At 39.3% G+C, this 21,959-nt stretch overlaps 2 protein-coding genes and 1 pseudogene across 2 annotated transcripts; 2 read left to right on the forward strand and 1 right to left on the reverse strand.

Moving 5' to 3' along the window:
• LOC124643901 overlaps positions 1-21,959 on the reverse strand; it is a 36,935-nt pseudogene that overhangs the window by 13,939 nt on the left and 1,037 nt on the right.
• On the forward strand, positions 5,013-7,148 carry LOC124644310 (cardioactive peptide). The gene is made up of 4 exons (XM_047183613.1): positions 5,013-5,112; positions 5,582-5,663; positions 6,095-6,162; positions 6,454-7,148. The coding sequence occupies exons 1-4, from the start codon at positions 5,041-5,043 to the stop codon at positions 6,604-6,606; spliced, it is 375 nt and encodes a 124-aa protein (XP_047039569.1). The 5' UTR covers positions 5,013-5,040; the 3' UTR covers positions 6,607-7,148.
• Positions 10,821-11,957, forward strand: LOC124644313. The gene is made up of 2 exons (XM_047183614.1): positions 10,821-11,033; positions 11,699-11,957. The coding sequence occupies exons 1-2, from the start codon at positions 10,821-10,823 to the stop codon at positions 11,858-11,860; spliced, it is 375 nt and encodes a 124-aa protein (XP_047039570.1). The 3' UTR covers positions 11,861-11,957.

Here is a 21,959-nt window from a genome sequence, read left to right on the forward strand (position 1 = left end):
GTAATATATACACTAACTATTTTACTGCGAATTTTACCTCTTTTCCCGAGGAATTTCTCCCCATCCCTGTATAAAATATATAGCCAACGTTAGTCAGGAATGGTGTAGCTTTCCAACAGTGAAAAACATTTTAATCGGTTCAGTAGTTTCGGAGCTTTTTCGAGTACAAACAAGAAGGCAAAGTTAGGCTTGCTCCGGGCAACTACTGACAATATGTAGTATCCGAGAATTCTGACATAATAATAATAGCGTCCTCGGCCGATTTCGGCCACGGCGGCTGTTCTCATATAAGGAGATCAGCCAGCTGCGCAGGACATATTATAGTGCACGAGCATTTGCGCAGACACAGGTGCACTCACTATTCCTTCACTCTCATAACCCGATGGGACGGCAATCCGACACCACCGGAGAGAGATCACAAGCAGGACCGACATTTACGTGCTCTCCGATGCACGGGTGAATCAATCACCAACTTCCAGACTACGGGCTGCTTTGTGAAAGTTTGAGAAAAACCCACAAAGCGATTTCGGCTCAACTCGGGAATCGACCCCGAGAACTCGAGCACAGCAGCCGCGCTTGCGACCACTAGACCAACGGGGCAGTCTAACTCTGACATATATGGTCACCCATCCTAATGCCAGGTCAAGCGTTGCTTAACCTTTCATCAGAAAACACACAATTGCATTAGATATTATAATATTTTCTATTAACAGGAACACAAAAGGCAATTGTTTGCTCTCTATTATAAAGAATGCGATCGCCATAATTAGAAAAATATTTATAGAAAAATATTTATATTATAAACTGAGAGGAAATAATTATGACGTCATAGCAGGAAGTCGTGGTGGCCTAGTAAGTAGGGTTCGATTCAAGGTCAGGCAAGTACCGATGCAACTTTTCTAAGTTTGTATGTACTTTCTAAGTATATCTTAGACACCTGACAGGAGAAGGAAAACATCTTGAGGAAACCTGGACTATAAAGACTGAACTCACCAACCCACATTGAGCAAGCGTGGTGATTAACGCTCAATCCTTCTCCGTGTGAGAGGAGGCCGCAGCCCAGCAGTGGGACGATAAAAAGGCTGTAACAGTAACTGGTTAACCAATGAAGCAGAAAGGCGTATCTAGTATAAGGAGACTCCTTGTCTAATGGTATTTAAATGGCGTCATATAATGGAGATAGGAAAAGTAATTAAGTGAAAGGCCACATTAATAATATATTTATAGTACTAATGGTATGTAGACTGACTGACGTCGGCTATGGCAGGTGCTTATCAGGAAGATCAGCCAGCTCCACCTTGGACACAGGTGCACTCAGTATGTTACCGCGGCTCTGGTACATAAAAGGCCTACGACGGAACACGACGGTTTTTAGTCAGTAAGAGTCTGACACTCCCTCACCGCTGCTAACCCACAGCGGGAGGGGTCATTTGATGATTTACCAGTAATAATCTATCCATTCGAACTATTATTTAATTCACCGGACTAGCCTTTCCCAACTATGTTGGGGTCGGCTTTCAGTCTAACCGAATGCAGCTGAGTACCAGTGCTTTACAAGGAGCGACTGCCTATCTGATCTCCTCAACCCAGTTACCCGGGCAACCCAATACTCGTTGGTAAGACTGGTTGTCAGACGTACTGGCTTCTGACTAACCGTAACTTACTAATCTATTGATCCGAACTGTTATGTAATAATAACTACAAGCATTCAATTGTCTTTATTATGATAATACTAGGGACCTAATATAGTTTTTATTATCTTCACGCCCACTTATATTTCGGTGTGTAAAGCTAACACAAATTAGATTATTACCACATAGTTTTTATATTATTTCGTGGAAGTTACGTAACGGTACGTGACAGTCCTGATGGCATAGTAGGTTCGATTCCAGGTCAGGTAAATACCAATGCAACTTTTGTAAGTCTGTATGTACTTTCGAATTACCTATTTCTTGGAAACGAATGAGAGCTATTTTTAAATACTTTCTTGCACTGTTATTTATATTCTATACTTTTGCAAATAAAAATAGAATTGTTCAAATCGAATGTAGAATCTCCTCCTTTTTGGGAAGTCGGTTAAAATTGGGATAGCACATGTATAGGCCGATGACAAATTGGGAGTTATAAGGTCCGTTCACACAGACCGGAGCCGATCGGCTGCGCGAGCATTAAAGAGCATGCAATCGGAGCCAAACGTCTGCAAGACCGAGGAAAAGTAGGTACGCGATCGGAGTTGGTCAGCTCTTATTATTATTTCACACCAAGCATGGAGAAATAAACCTTACTACAACTACTAAGAACTCGGTTTTCAATGTGTTCAGAATTTGCTCTCCTCTCCGAGAAGGTCTGTGTGAACGGACCCTTAGGGTCATGGCACATTATACCGGCACCGCAACAGCACCGCTCAACACCAGCATTTAACTTGTCATTCAATTTAGAGCATTAAATCGTGTATAGTAGGTATAATATATTTCATAATGTCAATATGAAAAAGCCAACGGCGGGCAGTCTGCGCGCTTGCGGCTACCACACAACTCGACTCGCAGCCCGCGTGCTGCAAGCGAGCGGACCTCGAGCGTACAGCGCGCCGACGGCATGCTCATTACGCGCCGACTCCGAGTCGGCAGCGAAACAACGTCATTACGTCGTGTTCAATCATAACTGTCTTAAAATAATATTGAGTTTGCGGTGACAGCAAGCTTACAACTCGCGGACGGCGCGCGGCCGGCGCGCGGCCGGCGAGCTGGCATCTTGCGGACAACGCGTAGTTAGCGCGCTGGTAACTAGCCGTAGTCTAAATTCGAGGCGACGCCGTACTGCAGCCGTGCTGTTGCGGTGCCGCTATAATGTGTCATGACCCTTAGAGTACTCGCACACGTAGACTAAGTCGGCCGACAGTTAACCCGATGCTTGACAATTTTCTTTTAAAGAAAATCTTTATTCCAATCAGAGTTTTCAGTCGGTCTGATACCGGCTAAATACCTGATCTTTGTAATGCTGACTACCATTCATCTTCATACTGATTTATGAGCCCAAACAAATTATCAGCCGATTTAAAGTTTGCAGTATGAAATCATAACAAAAGAGCATCAGCTATTAAAATCTTCTGTTCTTTGATATTATAGTTCGGCCATTCAGAGAATGCGTTCCTGACACGTCGCGATTGAACTGACGACGTAACTACATTCATTGATTATTGATATAATAATGTTGTTTTAATGCTCCTCAATTGTTAAAACGGTAAACAACCAGCAAAAATATTTTTATCGTAACTGCAACGCCATTGCAAAGTTACGTCGTCAGTTCAATCGCGACGTGTCAGGAACGCATTCTCTGAATGGCCGAACTATAGTTCAGTTTATTGCACTTTTCTAATGCACTTAAATTGAAAACTATGAATCAACATGTATAAACTCAGCGGGAAGCCCAGACATCGCCACGGGGCGTATTTAGTGCAAAACCATGTGATTTCAAACTGAAAATTAAAAGATTAACAATCGAAGTTTAATCCTATCACATTACTTTATGATATTTTATGGCGAATTGTAAAAAAAATAACCTAATCCATTCAGTGGTTTAGCCACAGTAGTCATTTTTCGTTTTCATAATTTACAACATCATGTGTAAAGCAGAGATAAAGTTAGGAGATCGAATGTTTTGATCAGTTGACAGCTGTCAGTTTTCAAAGGAGAATTTCAGTTGTTTGTAATGACTGACTCTTATATGGTGTTCTAATTCGCGCACATTTTTATTCTATTTACTTTGTTAGAAAAAAACATGTGCCATCCGAAACACAGTCAACGGTGTCTAAGATATACTTAGAAAGTACATACAAACTTAGAAAAGTTGCATTGGTACTTGCCTGACCTGGGCTCGAACCCGCTCATACTTGAGAGGTTGGTCCTTTACCCACTAGGCCACCACGACTTCATTGCGCCAACGTTCACCCGCCTAAAAATACACTTGATTCCAACGTTGTCAAACTCAATTACTAACTAGAAAACTTACTAAATAAACTTACTAAATTGTTTAGTAACAATTAACGACAATGTTAACAATTTAGTTGGACCAATTAACTATTTATCAAGTTGTAAGAAAGTCTCCCTGTTTTAGGCTAAAAGAAGTTTTTTTGCCAAGAAACTTTTAACCGAAACAATTAAGAATGTAAACGACAATTTGTACAAAAGTTAGTGTAAGTAGTCTAGTTTATTTTTTTTGTGCGAATTCCAAAAATAAGCTTTTGACTTTTGATTCTTAGATTTTTTTTTATTCGGATTTCGAAGGGAGGTTTTATATCTATTTTTTCGTCGTTTAATTTCCTTCTGTTTTTTTTTTTTTATTTAACTTGGCTGTGTTCTCTGAGAATAAAAAATTTCATTTTTCAAAAAGCAAACTGACTGTCAGCCGCCGAACGTAACGCAGTTTATTGTATTTCCACAGTAATATGAATAGGCGGCTGACAGTCAGTTTGGTTTGAATGCAGCCTAGTATACGAATATAGTAGCAAGCATGTATTTACAAAATCTATTGTAGCTTTGAAAGGTATCATAATAATATGCCTGGTCTTTTACTATTTTTGGGCTTGTCTTCGAGTCAAACCAGATGACACTGAATAGCCATCTAAAATATAGTTTTTTTTTCTTGTTGGTCTGTGTAAGCTACTGAACTGTTTTGTAGAATTCAATGTTGGGATATTACTCTATTTCTATTTATAACAACAAATACTGAAAACTGGAATAAAATCTGTACATGAATTGTAAAACTGACAACAAATGAGCCTGGAACTTGCGACACAGGGAATCCTAGTGTAAGTTTCAGGAATCAAAACAATTGCATGTAATTTATAAACAATAAATTATCTATTCTTATTCTTATAATTATTTTAGTGGAATTCTACGCAACAAACGTGATTTTTAAAAGAAAAGTACATATTTTACAATCAAAACATCTACTTTTTTCTTATTGAAGTGTAATTAATTAAAATTATTTGTTTTGTCAGCAGGTCAGCCATTTTGTGCAGAGCTGTCAAATTTTCCCGCCATGTCAGTGTCACGCGTTTCGTTGTTCGTCGTCATCGCGCTTTTGTACTTGGAATGCTGTTATACAGCCACGGTAAGAACTCTTTATATACCTAATATTCTCCACGCAAATCTATATGTAGATATAAGTCATCATCATCAGAATTTATATCGTCCCACTGCTGGGCTGCGGCCTCCTCTCACACGGAGAAGGATTGAGCGTTAATCACCACGCTTGCTCAATGCGGGTTGCTGATTTCAGACTTTATAGTCCAGGTTTCCTCGAGATGTTTACTTTGACCTTTAGTTAGTCATTGGTATCCAAGCTAAACCTACTCAAGAAATACATTAAAACTTAGGAAAGGTGCATTGGTACTTGCCCGACCCGGATTCGAATCCACACCCATATTAAATTGATACTTGCCTGACCTAAAATTGAACCCACACTCATACTTGAGAGGTTGGTGCTTTACCCACTAGGCCACCACGACTTTTTAGGTATGTGCAAGTTAAATATGTACTTAAATTGTTTTATAAACATTTTCGTATCTTATGTCTTCTAGATTCCAAGGAATTTCGAAGGTCGCATGTCAGAAGAAATGATCATGACTCCTAAGAAGAGGCCATTCTGCAACGCATTTACTGGTACGTGCTCTTCTCAAACAGAGAAGCAATCTCCGATCCTCCGAGCCTTTTTCCCAACTATGTTGGGGTCGGCTTCCAGTCTAACCGGATGTAGCTGAGAACCAGTGCTTTACAAGGAGCGACTGCCCTATTTGACCCCCTCAACCCAGTTACCCGGGCAACCCGATACCCCTTGGTTAGACTGGTGTCAGACTTACTGGCTTCAGATAGGCAGTCGCTCCTTGTAAAATACTAGTACTTAGCCGCATCCGATTAGACTGAAAGTCGACCCCAAGAAAGTTGGGAATAATAAAATAAATATGTCAGGGGCCTTCCATACAACAAACGTATTTTTTTCCCCTTTTTATATTAAATAGTATGTACCTCTTCATACACGAGTCAGACTCGCACTTGATCGGTTTTTTTAAATTTTTTCTATATCTTAATTCCAGGTTGTGGACGCAAGAGGTCCCAACAATCTCCCGGAATGCCTGCGCAAGAGTTGATGAGGCAGAAACAGGTAAATAACCACCCTAGTTCATAAAAGAATAAATGTAGCAGCCGTTTTTATTACTTTAAAAGGTGTTCTCCCTTTCCTTTATAAATATTGCCGTGAAAAAGTGCTAATCTTTTTAAAAAATTATAATAAATAATAAAAGTCACTTAATTCAGGTCGATAACCCATATAAAAAGTTTTAGTTTTTTTTTAGCCTCCTTTGAATATTATTAATAGATAAATTATTTTATCTTTGACTTTGCTAGTTACTTCTAAAGACTAGTTAATATAATAGTTTTTATCTTACAATTTCAGTATGTCGATGATGAAGCTTTTGGCACGATTTTGGACTCGGAGGCTGCAATCGAAGAACTTTCGCGACAAATTCTCTCCGAAGCCAAGTTATGGGAGGCCATTCAAGAAGCCAGCGCCGAAATAGCAAGGAGGAAACAAAAAGAATCGTATTAACTCGATTACAACGATGTATCGATACCGTAGCGTTTCAATCGATTAGAAATAAAAAAATAAACTGTTAACCAATACTCGGCTACGGTTAATGTTGCCATTTAGTTATAGTAATGTTGCGAGACGAAAAAAATCGGCCATCTTCTTTTTTTAACTGTCATAACTTTTTTCTTTAAACCGTGTAACACGAATTTGTTATAATTTCTTCATAATATAAATACATACTCGTAAAGAAAACCTTTTTCAAAACAATACAATTTATTAAAAATTACACTTTATATACTTACTTAACTATATTTTTATGTACAGACGCCAGCAGGTCAACCTATCCTAACCTGTCAAATGTTACCAATCGAACATCAACCTTCCACTATTGTGATAAGGTTGAAAATCTATTGAAGACATTTGACAGATTCAGGTACTATTTAAGTTGACATATTTTATAAATGAGTATGTATTCCGAGTTTGTAAAGCATTGGCCTGAATCGAATCCAAAATCATACTGAGAAAAAAAAGAAAGTCGAGTAACTTACAAAAATGTTAATCTATACCTAAGTTAAGTTTATGTTTTGTTAAATAATAGAATCAGATGTAACTTTGCGGAAATCTATGGCATGTAATGTTTAGAAATACTATATGTAGCGTTAATTTCCACGAGACAGTTTATAATATGTTAATATTAACTTTAATGTTAATGTCAATATCCCCTGAGTACGTAGTGAGTTTTGAAAGTTAGGTAACTTTTTCCATGCGTAAATTACTGGCCTACTGCATATTTGTTGCAAAGATGAAATTTATAATGTCTTGTAGAATATTTGATAGGGTTGAGTCCAGGACATAAAGTTGTGTTTTTGGTACTTTTAGAGGGGTATATCTCTAAAACCGGACGTGCTAGTGCAACTTTACTGCTCTAGACTTCGATTACGTATTAAATATTCTACAAGAAATTATATATTTCACCTTTGCAACAAAAAAATAATAATAATTTGTAAACTATATAGTGTTATTATACAACTTTACGTCGCACCAAGTTTAGAACTGTTTATTTAATAAAATCTGTCATCGGCACTTGGTCGCATAATAAACGCGCTCACTTGCGAAATAGTAAACGTAATATTATCCGGCAAAATGAATGAAGGTGTAATATTCGAATCATGTGATGTAGCATATGACTCTTTAATTCAGCCGAGTTAACTTAGCGTTAACTTTTAAAACTCGGGAACAAACTTTGTATTTTTGACGTTCATAAGTGCTTGTAAAGGGTAGAAGTCTAACCAAGGGGTATTGGTTGAGGAGATCAGATAGGCAGTTGCTCCTTGTAAAGCACTGGTACTCAGCTGCATTCGGTTAGACTGGAAGCCGACTCCAACATAGTTGGGAAAAGGCTCGGAACATGATGTAGTGCTTGTAAAGGCCTGAATGAAATAAAATAATTTGATTTTGAATCAATACTCTGAAGATGCCTTAATTGTGGGTATCCTAAGCCTCGATTAACTGACTCGAGTAAGTTAACGTTACATATTTTTCCAAACATTCTATACATGTTTTTGTTTTATATTTTTAAGTAGCCAACTAGGAGGTGACTTAGTAATAATTATAATTATTATAGTACTAGTTATAGTTAGTTTTTTGATGCCAATAAATTTGAGAAGGATTAAAATATCCAGTGAAGAAAAATTCAAGTTTTATTTTTTACCTGTTAATGCCACTAATATTGACGTCCTCCTAGCCGATTATCGGCTACGGCGGCTGTTCTTATTTAAGGAGATTAGCCAACTGCGCAGGACATATCTGTGCACAAGCATTTGCGCAGACACAGGTGCACTCACTACTCCTTCACTCTCATATCTCGATGGGACGGCAATCCGACACGACCGGAGAGAGATCAGGCGCAGGACCGACATTTACGTGCTCTCCGATGCACGGGTGTATCAATCACCAACTTCCAGGCTCCGAGCTGCTTTGTGAAAGTCTTCTAAAACCCACAAAGCGATTTCGGCCTGACTCGGGAATCGAACCCGAGACCTCGTGCTCAGCAGCCACACTTGCGACAACTAGACCAACGAGGCAACTAAACTACTTATTGGCTGGTTTCCCGCGGTTTACCTCGTGTCCCGTAAATGCTGACCGTATATCTGGATTCAATATAGCCTATGTTACTCGGGGATAGTCTATGTGGTTCCAATGGTGTCTTTAAATCGGTTTAGTAATTTCGGATCCTTTAATTCTTTAAACCCCTTTTTTTAACGACGTCAAAAATCATCAAATGCCTCCTCCCGCTGTGGGTTACGCGCGGTGAGGGAGTGTCAGACTCTTACTGAGTAAAAACCGTCGTGTTCCGTCATAGGCCTTTTATGTGCCAGGGCCGCGGTATCTCTTTCGAACACCCCGCAGCCCCGACAGGACTTTGGCCCTGCTGGGCCCCACTGGGATTCTTTTAACCCCTTAAGTTAACAATTGAACATATTCGGCAGTCGTTACGGGTAGGATGAAGCCAGTAAGTCTGACAACCAGTTTTGCTTAGGTTGAGGAGGGCAGATAGGCAATCGCTCTTTGTAAAACACTGGTACTCAGTTGTATACGAGTAGACTGGAAGCCGACCCCTAGATACATTGGTGAAGACTAGACAGATGATGGCAGGTACAAACAAAAACAAACCTCTTTATTGTATTTGTACCTACCTATTGCAGTATCATTGAAAAGTCGTGGTGGCATAGTGGGTAAAGGACCAGGTCGGTCAAGTATGAGGGCGCGGTTTCGATCCCAAGTCAGGCAAGTACCAATGCAACTTTTCTAAGTTTGTATGTACTTTCTAAGTATATCTTAGACACCATTGACTGTGTTTCGGATGACACGTTAAACTGTGGTCCCGGCTGTCATTGAACATCCTTGGCAGTCGTTACGGGTAGTCAGAAGCAAGTAAGTCTGACACCAGTCTAACCAAGGGGTATCGGGTTGCCAGGGTAACTGGGTTGAGGAGGTCAGATAGGCAGTCGCTCCTTGTAAAGCACTGGTACACAGCTGAATCCGGTTAGACTGGAAGCCGACCCCAACATAGTTGGGAAAAGGCTCGGAGGATGGATGAAGTATCATAGGTAAGTGCGAAAGTTTGTATGTATGGATATTGGTTCCCCTTTCACGTTTTGATGGACCTTAGCAGTATTGATATAATATAGCTTGATCACAATACCATACCTAGTTTACTATACCTACCATACATGTTTTCCTTCACTTACACCTATTCAGTCATTTGCGTCCATGGCATAGGTAGGAACCTATTATAATTTTTCTTTTGGGGTGCAATTAGGCAAACCAAGTATCAATAATCATCATCAGCATATGTCGTCCCACTGCTGAGCTGCGGCCTCCTGACACACGGAGAAGGATTGAGCATTAATCACCACGCTTGCTCAATGCGGGTTGCTGATTTCAAACTTTATAGTCCAGGTTTCCTCAAGATGTTCCTTCACCTTTAATCAGTCATTGGTGTCCAAGATATTCTTAGAAAGTACATACAAACTTAGAAAAGTTGCATCACACTCATACTTGAGAGAGGTTGGTCCTTTACTCACTAGATCACCACGACTTATTTTTATATTATAAAAGGAAAAATATAATCTTACGACGATATCCATTCGATCTACATACATTTGCGTCATCTATTTAGATACAAGTCTACGGTAAAGCAAACACACAGTCATACAAACTCCGAGCTAAAAAGCTTCGCCTACGCTTTGCTGAACAAACAAACAAATTCATATATAAGAGAGTAACTATTGCCTTCAGACATTCCAAGTTTGATAACCGTAGAAAACCCTTTCAGTAAGCTGAAAATATAGAACAAAAATGTTGAAAATCACAGCTGTAATCTGTGTTATATTTTGTGGTAAGTTACGAATTATTTGAGAGGAACCCATGGCTAAGTGACAGTCGAAAAAGTTAAGCAACGTGGCCATGGATGGGTGGCCATCTATGTCATAACTAGTACATCTGTGTTTCGGAAGGCACGTCAACTTATGGGTCCCTGTAGGTTGAACATCTTTGGCAGTCGTTACGGACAGTCAGAAGTTTTTTTGACAACCAGTCTTAACAATAGGTTTGCTCGGGTAACTGGGTTGAGGAGTTCAGATAGACAGTCGTATGTGGCACATTGGTACTAAGACGTAGCCGGTTAGACTGGAAGCCGACCCCAACATAGTTGAGAAAAGTCTAGGCAGATGATCTGGGATCCCGCCAAGACGAGCCAAGCAGACCGCAAGGCATTTTCGAGTAATCTGCAACGTTTTCTTTGTATATTTGCTATAGTGAGTTGTGCGTGGGCTGGTTGCGACTCTTGCGGGCAGGAGTGCGCCCCCGCGTGCGGGACGAGACGCTTCCGAGCTTGCTGCTTCAACTACCTGCGGAGGAAGAGGGGGCCAGAGCTCAACAAGGTACTGTCATTGGATAGCTGTTCTTGGTTTAACCCAGGAAACCAGTTTCCCGCAACCAGATAGAAAGTGGCCTATATCGTTCCTTAGCTCCCTGACTATCTTTCTACTTAACTTTTAAATTGGTGTATGGGGAGTCATCTGACAGGACTATCAGCGATGAGTTATTACCAAACGCTTAAAAACTTTACTGGTTCACATCAAGTATAATAAGGCAGTCGTGGTGGCCTAGTGGGTAAAGAACCAACCTCTCAAGTATGAGGGCGTGAGTTCGATTCCAGGTCAGACAAGTACCAATGCAACTTTTCTAAGTTTGTATGTACTTTCAAAGTATATCTTGGACACCAATGATAGTGTTTCGGATGGCACGTTAAATTGTAGGTCCCGGGTTTCGTTAAACATCCTTGGCAGTCGTTACGGGTAGTCAGAAGCCAGTAAGTCTAATGCCAGCCTAGTCTAACCAAGGGGTATTGGGTTGCCTGGGTAACTGGGTTGAGGAGGTCAGATAGGCAGTCGCTTCTTGTAAAGCACTGGTACTCAGCTGAATCCGGTTAGACTGGAAGCCGACCCCAACATAGTTGGGAAAAGACTCGGGAGATGATGATGATCAAGTTTAATACCAATCTCTAATTAATTTGAAAAGTTATACTTTGTAATGATGTTTTCAGATCCTCTCTGCTCCTCGAGATACGAAGGAGGAGAAAGCCCCAGCAGTAGCCATGTACGTGGTGGCGAACATCCCAGTACCAGAACCGTGGATGTCCAGCGCCGTGTCAAGCGAAAACCAACGCTATTCGCAAGAGGATACGCTTGAAAATCGTCTGAACTGATGCTTTTAGTGAAACAATTTAATTTTTGTTATGCCAAACAAAAGTTATGTAAGTTCATTTTTTTGCTCTGTTAAATAAATTCGTTTACTAAAGTTAATATATACATTTCATTTTTTTTGTGTTTTCTACAAATCTTCTTCTTCTTCTTCTTAGCTTTTATCCCGACTTGTGACGGGGTCCGCTTTCCGTATCTTCTTCTTCCACTTCGCTCTATCCTGGAGATCTTCCTCTTTGAGTTCGCAGATTTCCATGTCTTTCTTTACGACACTCAACCACCGCAGTTTTGGCCTGCCTCTACACCTTTGACCGGGTATATCAAGGTTGAGCGTCGCATTGCCGATGTACTCAGGTGGTCTCCTTTTAACATGTCCGTACCATCGCAGCCGTTTTTCTTGTCCTTGTCTTTTCTACAAATCTCAAAATCTTAATCAGAGGTTTTGTATGTTTATCACATGATTTGAATATTACACCTCCATTCATTTTGCCAAACTCTCATCCTCCGAGCCTTTTTCCCAACTATGCCTGGAACCATGCCTGGAAGCACACATTCGGTTTCCGGATTCGGTTTCCTGACCAGGAATTCAGATCCGGGATTCTGTGACACTAGCGCATACGTTCCGGTCCGAACCATATTGAAAGCACGATATCATGGACTATGACGAATTGATTGCTGTTGCACTTTTACTGGCGCTAAACAAGAAAAAAAAACTAAAAAACACGCTTTTTATAGAAAAATAAACTAAAAAATAGAAAATAAATTTTAATGAATTTAAATTAAGAAAACAGTGTTAAAAATTTCAATGAATATAAATTAATAATAGTGTGAATACAAAAAAAAAATATTTAAAAAAAGCGTGGGGTGCATGGTGTCAATAGTTATAAATATTTTATTGACAGATATGAGTACAGTGATTTTAATTTCGATAATATCTTAAAAAGCACCCCACGCTTTTTTTAAATATTTTTTTTTTGTATTCACACTATTATTAATTTATATTCATTGAAATTTTTAACACTGTTTTCTTAATTTAAATTCATTAAAATTTATTTTCTATTTTTTAGTTTATTTTTCTATAAAAAGCGTGTTTTTTAGTTTTTTTAAACTATTATTTATTTTCTACTTTTTAGTTTGTTTTAAAACTATTATTTGTTTTGTAGAATTAAAATTCTTTTTAGTGTACAAAAATTTGTCAATATTAGAGAAAACGGCTAAAGATAATTATCGGAAATAAAAATTAACATCGAGTCCTGCCTTATCGACTGTAGAGAAAAATTCTAGAAAATTTTAATTAATTTTCTTACCTTATCGACTATAGATGAAAATTATATAAATTAACAAAAATCATATTTTGCAAATTGAAAAGCCTAGAAGTCGGTGTCTAATGGATGTTACTAAGTTAATTTTGCCACTTCTAGGCCGATGCACCTAAAATTAGTTTTTTTTTTTGCTTTTTAGTGTTTTGGGAAGTCGGTTTAATTTTTTTGTAAAAAGGTTATTTATTTAAAGCTTTTCAGTGATATGAATAGTTGTCACTATCCATACATGTGGGAAGTTCTCATCAATACAAAGAATATAAGTCCAAACGAGGTAGTTTACAAATTCAGTTGTTGAGTTCCCTCGACTTTCTCTGGACTCCATCATCAGGTCAGCTCTAAACCTTCACTGTTGCAAAGGTCTTGTCAATAGAAATAATTTAAGCCCAAACACGAGGTAGTTTACATATTCAGTTGTCGAGTTCCCTCGACCCTCACTGGTCTCCATCATCAGGTCAGCTCCAAATCTTCACAGTTGAATAGTGCTTTTAGGCGTACACCTGAGTGTCAAGTTTTTATCCTATGTATGCCTACAACTTTTGAAGGTTGCCCTCGATTTCTCAGGGTTTCCATCATCAGATCCTGACCTGATGACTATGGGACCAACTGGCAGCTATTCCGAGTCGAACAAAAAAAGAATCACGTAAATCGGTCTATAAACCTCCGAGTAATCGATGTGTATGTGTAACCTACTCCTTTTTGGGAAGTCGGTTAAAAATGGAATAATTTTATCAAATTAGTGTATTGTCATCGGTCCTCAATAAATCTACAAAGTTTGAACGAAATCTGGCCGTTTAAAGTGGGTCAAAATCGCGCCCAAAGAAGTCGGTTACAAACATACAAACATACAGGTGAAGCTAATAAAAAGCGTGTAAAAAGAGGAAACGACGTTACTGAGTACACCTGTCGAATGCTCAAAGATTATCCGAAAGTCTATTCTATGTTAAAAGAGCTAAATTACGAGCATACCCAGAAGAATTATTTAAGTAATAGCTTCTGCCAGCGGTTTCACCCGCATCCCGTAGGAACTACTTCCCGTACCGGGATAAAAAGTAGCCTATAGCCTTCCTCGATAAATGGGCTATCTAACACTGAAAGAAATTTTCAAATCGGACCAGTAGCTCCTGAGATTAGCGCGTTCAAACAAACAAACTCTTCAGCTTTATAATATTAGTATAGAAGTATAGATTATAGAAAGTCCATTAAATTCTTTGAACTTTGAACTTCATGAAGGCACCTACATGAGAAAAAAAAAACACATTATTTTTAGGTGTCTATTTATGTAAATATGTGTACGTTTGTTAATTGTTCAATAAACAGGATTTTTTTTTAATATTTGATACAAAATTAAAAACATATATAAACATCTCTGATACACGTCTATTTGGAACAGGGCCCTATACCTTTTTTTTTTTTTTTTTTTTTTTTAACGACGTCAAAAATCATCAAATGACCCCTTCCGCTGTGGGTTAGCAGCGGAGAGGGAGTGTCAGACTCTTACTGACTAAAAACCATCGTGTTCCGTCATGGGCCTTTTATGTACCAGGGCCGCGGTATCTCTTTCGAACAAACCGCAGCCCCGGCAGGCCTTGGCCCTGCTGGGCCCCGCTGGGGTTGCTGACATCTCTTTGAGGAGCGCGTGGAACAACGCGCGCCGTCGACACGGGTCTGTCGTCTAGAAAGACAGAGGGTCGATGAGCCACCCGAACTCACCGCCCACAGACCCACGCCTACGGTGGCCGGGAGTCATCTCGCGACACCCGGCGCCCATGGTGTCTACCTGGTCCTGCGCGGCGGCCGGGATGAGAGGTGCGAACTCTCTGGCGTTCCGCCTCCTCCTTCTCGAGCATGACCGCTTCGCAGAAGGAGGCGACGGCATCCCATTCCCTCTCGCCCCGGACCATGGCCTGAACCAGGGCCGGACGCGAGAGGTCGCCGCCGCCCAAAGCCTCGACGAGGACCCGGCGGTGCCCCTCCCATGCGGGGCACACCTGGACTGTGTGGTCCACCGTGTCCTCGGGGCTGTCCGCACAATGGTGACACCCGGGCGCCTCCTCACGACCGATGCGGTGCAGGTACCTCCCGAAACAGCCGTGTCCGGTGAGGACCTGCGTCATGCGGTACGTGAGGGCGCCGTGACTCCTCCCGAGCCACTCCTCAAAGAGGACAGGGCCCTATACCTTGATTCTGAATGAAAATTTCCGTATGTGTGCGGCGGCCGAACCAAATTGATCGCGAGCGCTGCGTTCGGAATGACGTCATTGGGTTTTTTTGACCACCCAAACGCACGAAGAAACCAATCTGTCAAAGATTGGTCTTGATTGATTGGTGATTGTATTTTAAAAATAATGGCTGAGTTCCAAAGGCTTGTGAGGATGGAGCTAGTAACGTTCTTCGTCTCCCGAACACACGTATTTTAGCGCGCTACTGTCTAAGCATTTATCGCTTCACCTGCGATAAATGCGGCAAGAAGTGTCGTGCAGCTATTGGCTTATTCAGCCACAAAAGAAAGCGCTTGCGGCACTAATAACCGCTTAGATAAGCACTGCCACAATCATCTGACCAAGATGCTCTGTGGCCATACCCTATATTTTATTGTAGTCTTTGCCAATGATGACTGTCTAAGGAAATTTTGTGTTATGCCATCACCGCATCATTTTCTTCTTCATGCAACTGCCTATATAAATTGTATTTGACCAATAAACTGAGAAACAGACCTCCAGTCGTATTCTATTTCCATGCGACTCCACAAATGCTTGTGTAACAATTGTATCAGTTCGTCAGTAGTTAGGTCCTCAATGTTTTCCATAAAATCAAACTTTTCAAACAATTCAACTAATTTCGACGAGTCTATCCTTTTCACAAGAAGGACAATTTTCATAATTATATCTTCAAACTCCATTTTAATGGCCGTTATTATAATCTTTGTGTCTTTAACGATTTTTTATGAAATCCATCAGCCTAGTATCGGTTAGATTGTCTGCAACTGCACAACACAAGAACACTCCTATGGCACGCAGGTTGTGCTTTACTGCTTCAGCTATCGAAGACCTGATATCTCCATTTACATTTTGATTCAACAATATATAATATTTTGTTATATTATACAGAACATTCGGTAATATTCAAATAGAATTAAATCTAGATATTTACATGACGTAAAAAAAAGCCTTATTTATACATATATACAACTAAAAAATGGCATCAAAAAACTCCTCATCGCTGCCCACCGGGAGTGTACCCAAGAGGCTGGCAGCATTGTCACGTTGGATGGCAATGCTTAATTTTTGACCAAAATAAAAACCAGCCTTTGGGTCACTTGAAGTGTCAGCAAGTCGCTTTGCCAGATCTTTAAAAAGCAGATGAGCACTTGGACCCCACGGCCCGAGGGTTTCAACCCCAAACGGCTCAAAGGTATAGTTACCAACCAGGGTGCTATATTTGCGCCGTTTGAGGTTCTCTGCAGCCGCAGCAGCGGAACCAGCACATCGCGCCGAGCTAGGAAGGTGAATATATATTACATATGACTTCTTTGTCAACATTGAAAAGGGCAACTAGTTCTTCGTTCATTTTCATTTTAGCGTCAAATAATGTGAGGATTCCTACATTGCCACTGATAAATATCGCATTTAATATAAAATTCCATATGAAAGGTCGATCTAAGTCAGTTTTGAATAGATCACAAATATATTCGAAGGCAAAATAATCTGCAAACGTCGCGTGTATGAATACTGGTACATTGTTGACTACGTCCGTTATAACTCCTGTTTTCAAAAAGTCCTGCTTCAGGTCTTTAACCATTTCCACAATACTCTTCAACTGATCTTCATTCAACAGAGTTTTACCGAACACTGCGTATGCGCCTAACTTTTCATGTGTTTCCATAAACTTCGCATACTTTTCTTCGAAATCAGATTTGTTATCGGGGGTGAACAGATAATTTTTGTTTTTCTCTTGAACTCGTATTTTCAGTTTGGTTTTTAAGAAACCTTCGTAAATGTCAAAAAGGTTCGTGTTTAAGGCTCGAGCAGACCGGATGCGTATGCGTAACCACGCGCGTAGTCACGCGCGTAGTTACGGCGTAACCATGAGTTGTAATGTATGGAAATGTATGAGACAGGCCACACCGCTTGCGTAACGTAGACACGCGCGTGACTTCGCGCGTGGTTACGCATACGCATCCGGTCTGCTCGAGCCTTAAATCCCAGGTGTTTGGTATTTTGTCAGTCTCTTGTATTTCATTGAACAAGTAATCCGCTATCATGTTCAAGTGCAAGGGAGTGGAAACGAAATTGTTGGTAATAATTTTCGAAATAGGTTTAGCGAGGACTTTAAGATTCTTGATTACAACTTCGTATAATTTGAAATGTCGAAATTTTGGATTATCGAGCCTTGAATTCAAATACCGGAACAAATTTAAATAAACGGAGAGAAAAGCTATTTCCTTTCTTAGGCCATAACGATCGGTTTTCTTGATCAATATATACACATCATCACTGGTTAACATGAACGTTACGAACTCATGGATGTTTCGAAACTGGTGATCGTTAAGATCCTTTAACAATTCCTTTTCATCCCAATATTTCATAAGATTGTCGTCCTGATCATGGCCACTTAGTGGCTTTAGTTTATAAACCATGCCTGTTGTCAGGCCTATGGACGAATCTAAATTACCAACAGTTCTGCTCGTGATCCACATTTTATGGCCGCGAGGCTGCCAGTCTTCACTAAGTAGTGTGTTTATGAATGCAGTCACTTCAGTTTCATACATTGGACATATTTCGTCAAAGCCATCTAGAAGGATTAGCACTCGTTTTGTATTATAATAATGCAGAAACATTTTCAGTTCGAAAACTGTCCAGTCATCAGCTGAGCAATCTTTAAGATGGAACAATCCGTCACATTGTTCAAGTGCTATTTTCACTTGACCGCTTTCTTCATGGTTGTTATGATCCTTGCTGAGAGCTATTTGGCACAAGAATTTAAGACTCTCTAAAATATCGATCCTTTTTTTGCTATCCTGCCATTCAGAGAATTGCTGACAGTGTTGTATTAAATTTATCCTCAGTACCCATGAATCCTGCTTCTCTTTCGTTGCTTCATGTGACAAGTGAGTCAGGAAAGTGGATTTCCCTATTCCAGCATCACCAACTAATACTTTGAGGTTTTTGTCGATATATGTTTGCGGCAGAATCGAAATAATTTTCCTCTTTTGAGGCTTAGTATCGGTAACTATATTAGATTTTTGCCTCAGTTTCAACATATTATCAAAAATGGAATCACATCTTCTTCTTCGATCAGTAGAATTTCCAACCATGCAGGGTTCTGGATCATCACAAGATTCCATTTTCACACCCTCCACCATCTGGTCAAGGTACAATTTTTTTTTGTAATTTGAGTTATGTATTGACTTTCCTATTGTAAGTGTTTCTAAATCTCCCAGCATTAGTTTATTAAACACACTTCCTACTACGTATGCAATTGACTTGTTATCTATTACTTGAGATAGAGTTACTTCATTACCGAGGAATATCACTTGTGTGTTCTCCAATACATGTGTTCGAGATTCCTCACTCATGTCAATTAGATTATTTGTTGTATCCTTCACCACATTATTTGAATTTGGGAAATATTTCTCAGCTAAATAGATAGATTCTTGGTCTGCGACTATTACGTTTTTGTGTCTCTGAATGGATTTCACAAGTTCCTGGAATTTCCTCTGTGAGCGCAAACAGTTTTTCTTCTGCAGTAAATAACTGAAATCCATTATTATTGTTATAGACTCTTTCAAATTCGTTAGTTCTTCATGTAACGTTCTGTCATCTTTTGCTATCAGATTCAGGATGTATTTCAAATCCAATACGATGAAGTTTTTACAATTGAGTTGTTTTGCGAGCTTAGCAATGGTCAGTGAGGTGCTGTCCGTTAATATAATAGTTTGAGCTGGCTGCTGTGCCAGTGGAATAGAACGAATAGCGTTCTCGTTAAAGTCATAATGTTTGTTTTTCAATGTCTCCATCATGTTCATGACGCTCGTCAGGGGAAGGCCTGTGGTATGCTCTACCTACAGCATCTTTGTATAGAGTCCCAGTCTTCGACAGATACGTCCCGCCTTTGGACATCCACCACTTCTGGATGTTATCATGATACTTGAGATATATGGCGTTGGATGTGATCTCTTCATTGTGCACGTCATCAGGTAAATGCTGACTTATCTCGTAAATTAATGTTTCTTCTACTTTTTTTTCATCGAGTTGTGAAGTGTAAAATAATAAGCTATCGAAAAAAAGTTCAGGATATTTTTTAAAGTAAAAAGTACGAAAATCGTAAATCATTGAAAGTTTCGGAAATGCATGTTTTTCATCTATGTAAAATGCGTATAATGTCAGATTTTTTAGTTCGGCTTGTAATTTGTCGTATAATCTTTTAGCAAGCGGACCTAATGAATCGTAGTCAGTTGTGAAGGTGAGCTTGTCGCTGAGTGGATGTTGAACTAGTAAATTTCTAACAGCTGATGCTATGCCGCCACTGAGTTGAAGAAATCCTTTACCCATAGAGTCATCTATTGTGGCGGTCACGACAAGTCCTGATAGACTGGGGGATACGAGAATGTCGGCCGGAAGCGGTAAGGAAGAATCTTTTTCCAGCGTTTGAAATAATTTGGCTAAAGTGGCGACAGGGTCGCGGTCACCGCATGATTTCCTTATTAACCCGACGATTTTGGATGTTAAATCATTCAGTTTTTTTTCTTGTTTCTTGCTTTGATTATATAGGTTTCTTGTCATCACCTCGCAATGTTAAGTCTTTATTGCCGAACCACGCCGGAACTTTAAATTCGAATTGATTTGGCGGCAAATATTTAAAGAGAGCTGTTTTCAATGCTATCTTTCTGTTGCGTAGTGTCGAGTTGATTTTGTTCAGTATTAAATTATGCTTTTCCGAAGATGTTGCGTGAATGAATTCGAGTCTTTTTGTTTTATAAATAATACTACTCGCGATGTGGTGGTACATCGCTGCAATGTCTTCATCCTCGACTTTATCTTTGTCATCGACAACGAAGGTGCAGTCATCAAGTCCCGCGCATGTTGCGGCAGATTTTTGCCTTTTGATTATCTCAGTACACAGTTCTTCTTGAAAATGTCTCAACAAAAAATGTTCTCTGTCTTCGTCTAAGAAATCCTCCTTAAAATTTGCGGTACGAAAACCGTTAATCTGCTCGTCGGAAATGTTAAAAAATTTCTTGGCTATGATGACGTGGTACTGCAGAACGTGGTCGTCAGTCGACAGCTCCTGGTAATCTTTCATCTCACCGTGGATGCACTTTGCCATTTTACGAGCGAATGCGCGCATTTGGTATTCCAAATATGTTGTACATAAACGATCTATATCGCGCCAATGATGGGCCGGTTTGGTGGCTCCAGCAGCCGTTGCTATCAAATCATTCAGTTTTTCAGCATTCGCACCTTCATACACTGTAGAGGATTTATCACCATTTGCCGTTGTGTAAATAATCCCACCCAAAACAAAAATGTGAAAGGCTGCCAAGTTCGATAATATGGAAATCCTTCGCCTATAAAAGAAGTGAGATCTGAATAAGTACCAACTTCCATACACATACCTCAGTTAAAAATAGTTACTTTTTAATGATGTTACTTGGCAAGTTTTCACACACCTTGTTATAAACCTACTAAACGCAATGAATCAAGTATTTAATTTTCTATTAAAACTTGCCAAGTAACATTATTAAAAAGTAACTATTTTTAACTGAGGTATGTGTATGGAACTTGGTACTTATTCAGATCTCACTTCTTTTATAGGCGAAGGATTTCCATATTATCGAACTTGGCAGCCTTTCACATTTTTGTTTTGGGTGGGATTTCATTTATTTTTGTAAGGTTGTTTATTTTATTTTTTTCTTATGATTAAGTTAGTTAAGGAAATGTCTCATTTATACTATCTTTCAGATTTTTGAATATGCACTATGCTTCTTACAAAGAAATAAACTAAATTAACTAAATGGACTAGATTTACTAACTGACTGACATGACATGTTATCATATATTATGTTCGTGGATCAAATATACTACTGTTTGTTTTCCCTAATAAAAAAAAAATAAAATAAAATAAAAAAATAAAATAAAATAAAAGTTACACATTCGTTATTTTCGAAAGTGACTCACACTTGGCCGTTTTCAGATTTTTACTTTGACTAAATACAAATCTTTGTAACGAATTTCAGATCGGTACGACCATTCGAAGATATATTATATAAATATAGATAAAGGAGATGGCCAAATTTTCATAGAAAAAAAACCCAGAATCGACAGCAATGAAATGGTTACCAATAGGTTCTTTATGATAGACCTTTGATGGTGCCAAAAAATCCAGACTGAAATCCATGGGGTATAGGAGCTATTTCATATTATCGCAAAAATAGGTTATGTTGAATATATGTTGATTTTAAAGATTATTAACATCAAGGGACATAAAAAAGCAAAGTAAACTAACATTATACAAGCCACTAGTAACAACCCCATAGTTTCAGAGTTGACCTGGTGATTAAAAGGTCTTGTATTTAACCACTCCAGATACGATTAAGCACCGACCTTACCTACTTGGAGAGGTTTCGCAGTTACATGCAACCTTCACAACTGGCTATGAAATGTTTTTGGAGAAATTGTCTTTGAAAATCGCGCCATGTGACATTGTCAAATATAACAAATGACTTAGCAATGTAAAACGGTCCAATCACGAGTCTGCATTCAACTTCTAACGAACATCAAAC

The sequence above is a fragment of the Helicoverpa zea genome, chromosome 29 (genome assembly GCF_022581195.2).
Source record: "Helicoverpa zea isolate HzStark_Cry1AcR chromosome 29, ilHelZeax1.1, whole genome shotgun sequence".
Classification (NCBI taxonomy): Eukaryota; Metazoa; Arthropoda; class Insecta; order Lepidoptera; family Noctuidae; genus Helicoverpa; species Helicoverpa zea.

Excerpts from the sequence above, each read along its gene's own strand:
- LOC124644310 (XM_047183613.1), top strand. The coding sequence starts at position 5,041 with ATGTCAGTGTCACGCGTTTCGTTGTTCGTCGTCATCGCGCTTTTGTAC. Across the intron at positions 5,113-5,581 it reads AATGCTGTTATACAGCCACG|ATTCCAAGGAATTTCGAAGG; the intron begins GTAAGAACTCTT and ends TATGTCTTCTAG. Across the intron at positions 6,163-6,453 it reads AGTTGATGAGGCAGAAACAG|TATGTCGATGATGAAGCTTT; the intron begins GTAAATAACCAC and ends TTACAATTTCAG.
- LOC124644313 (XM_047183614.1), top strand. The coding sequence starts at position 10,821 with ATGATCTGGGATCCCGCCAAGACGAGCCAAGCAGACCGCAAGGCATTT. Across the intron at positions 11,034-11,698 it reads GGGGGCCAGAGCTCAACAAG|ATCCTCTCTGCTCCTCGAGA; the intron begins GTACTGTCATTG and ends TGATGTTTTCAG.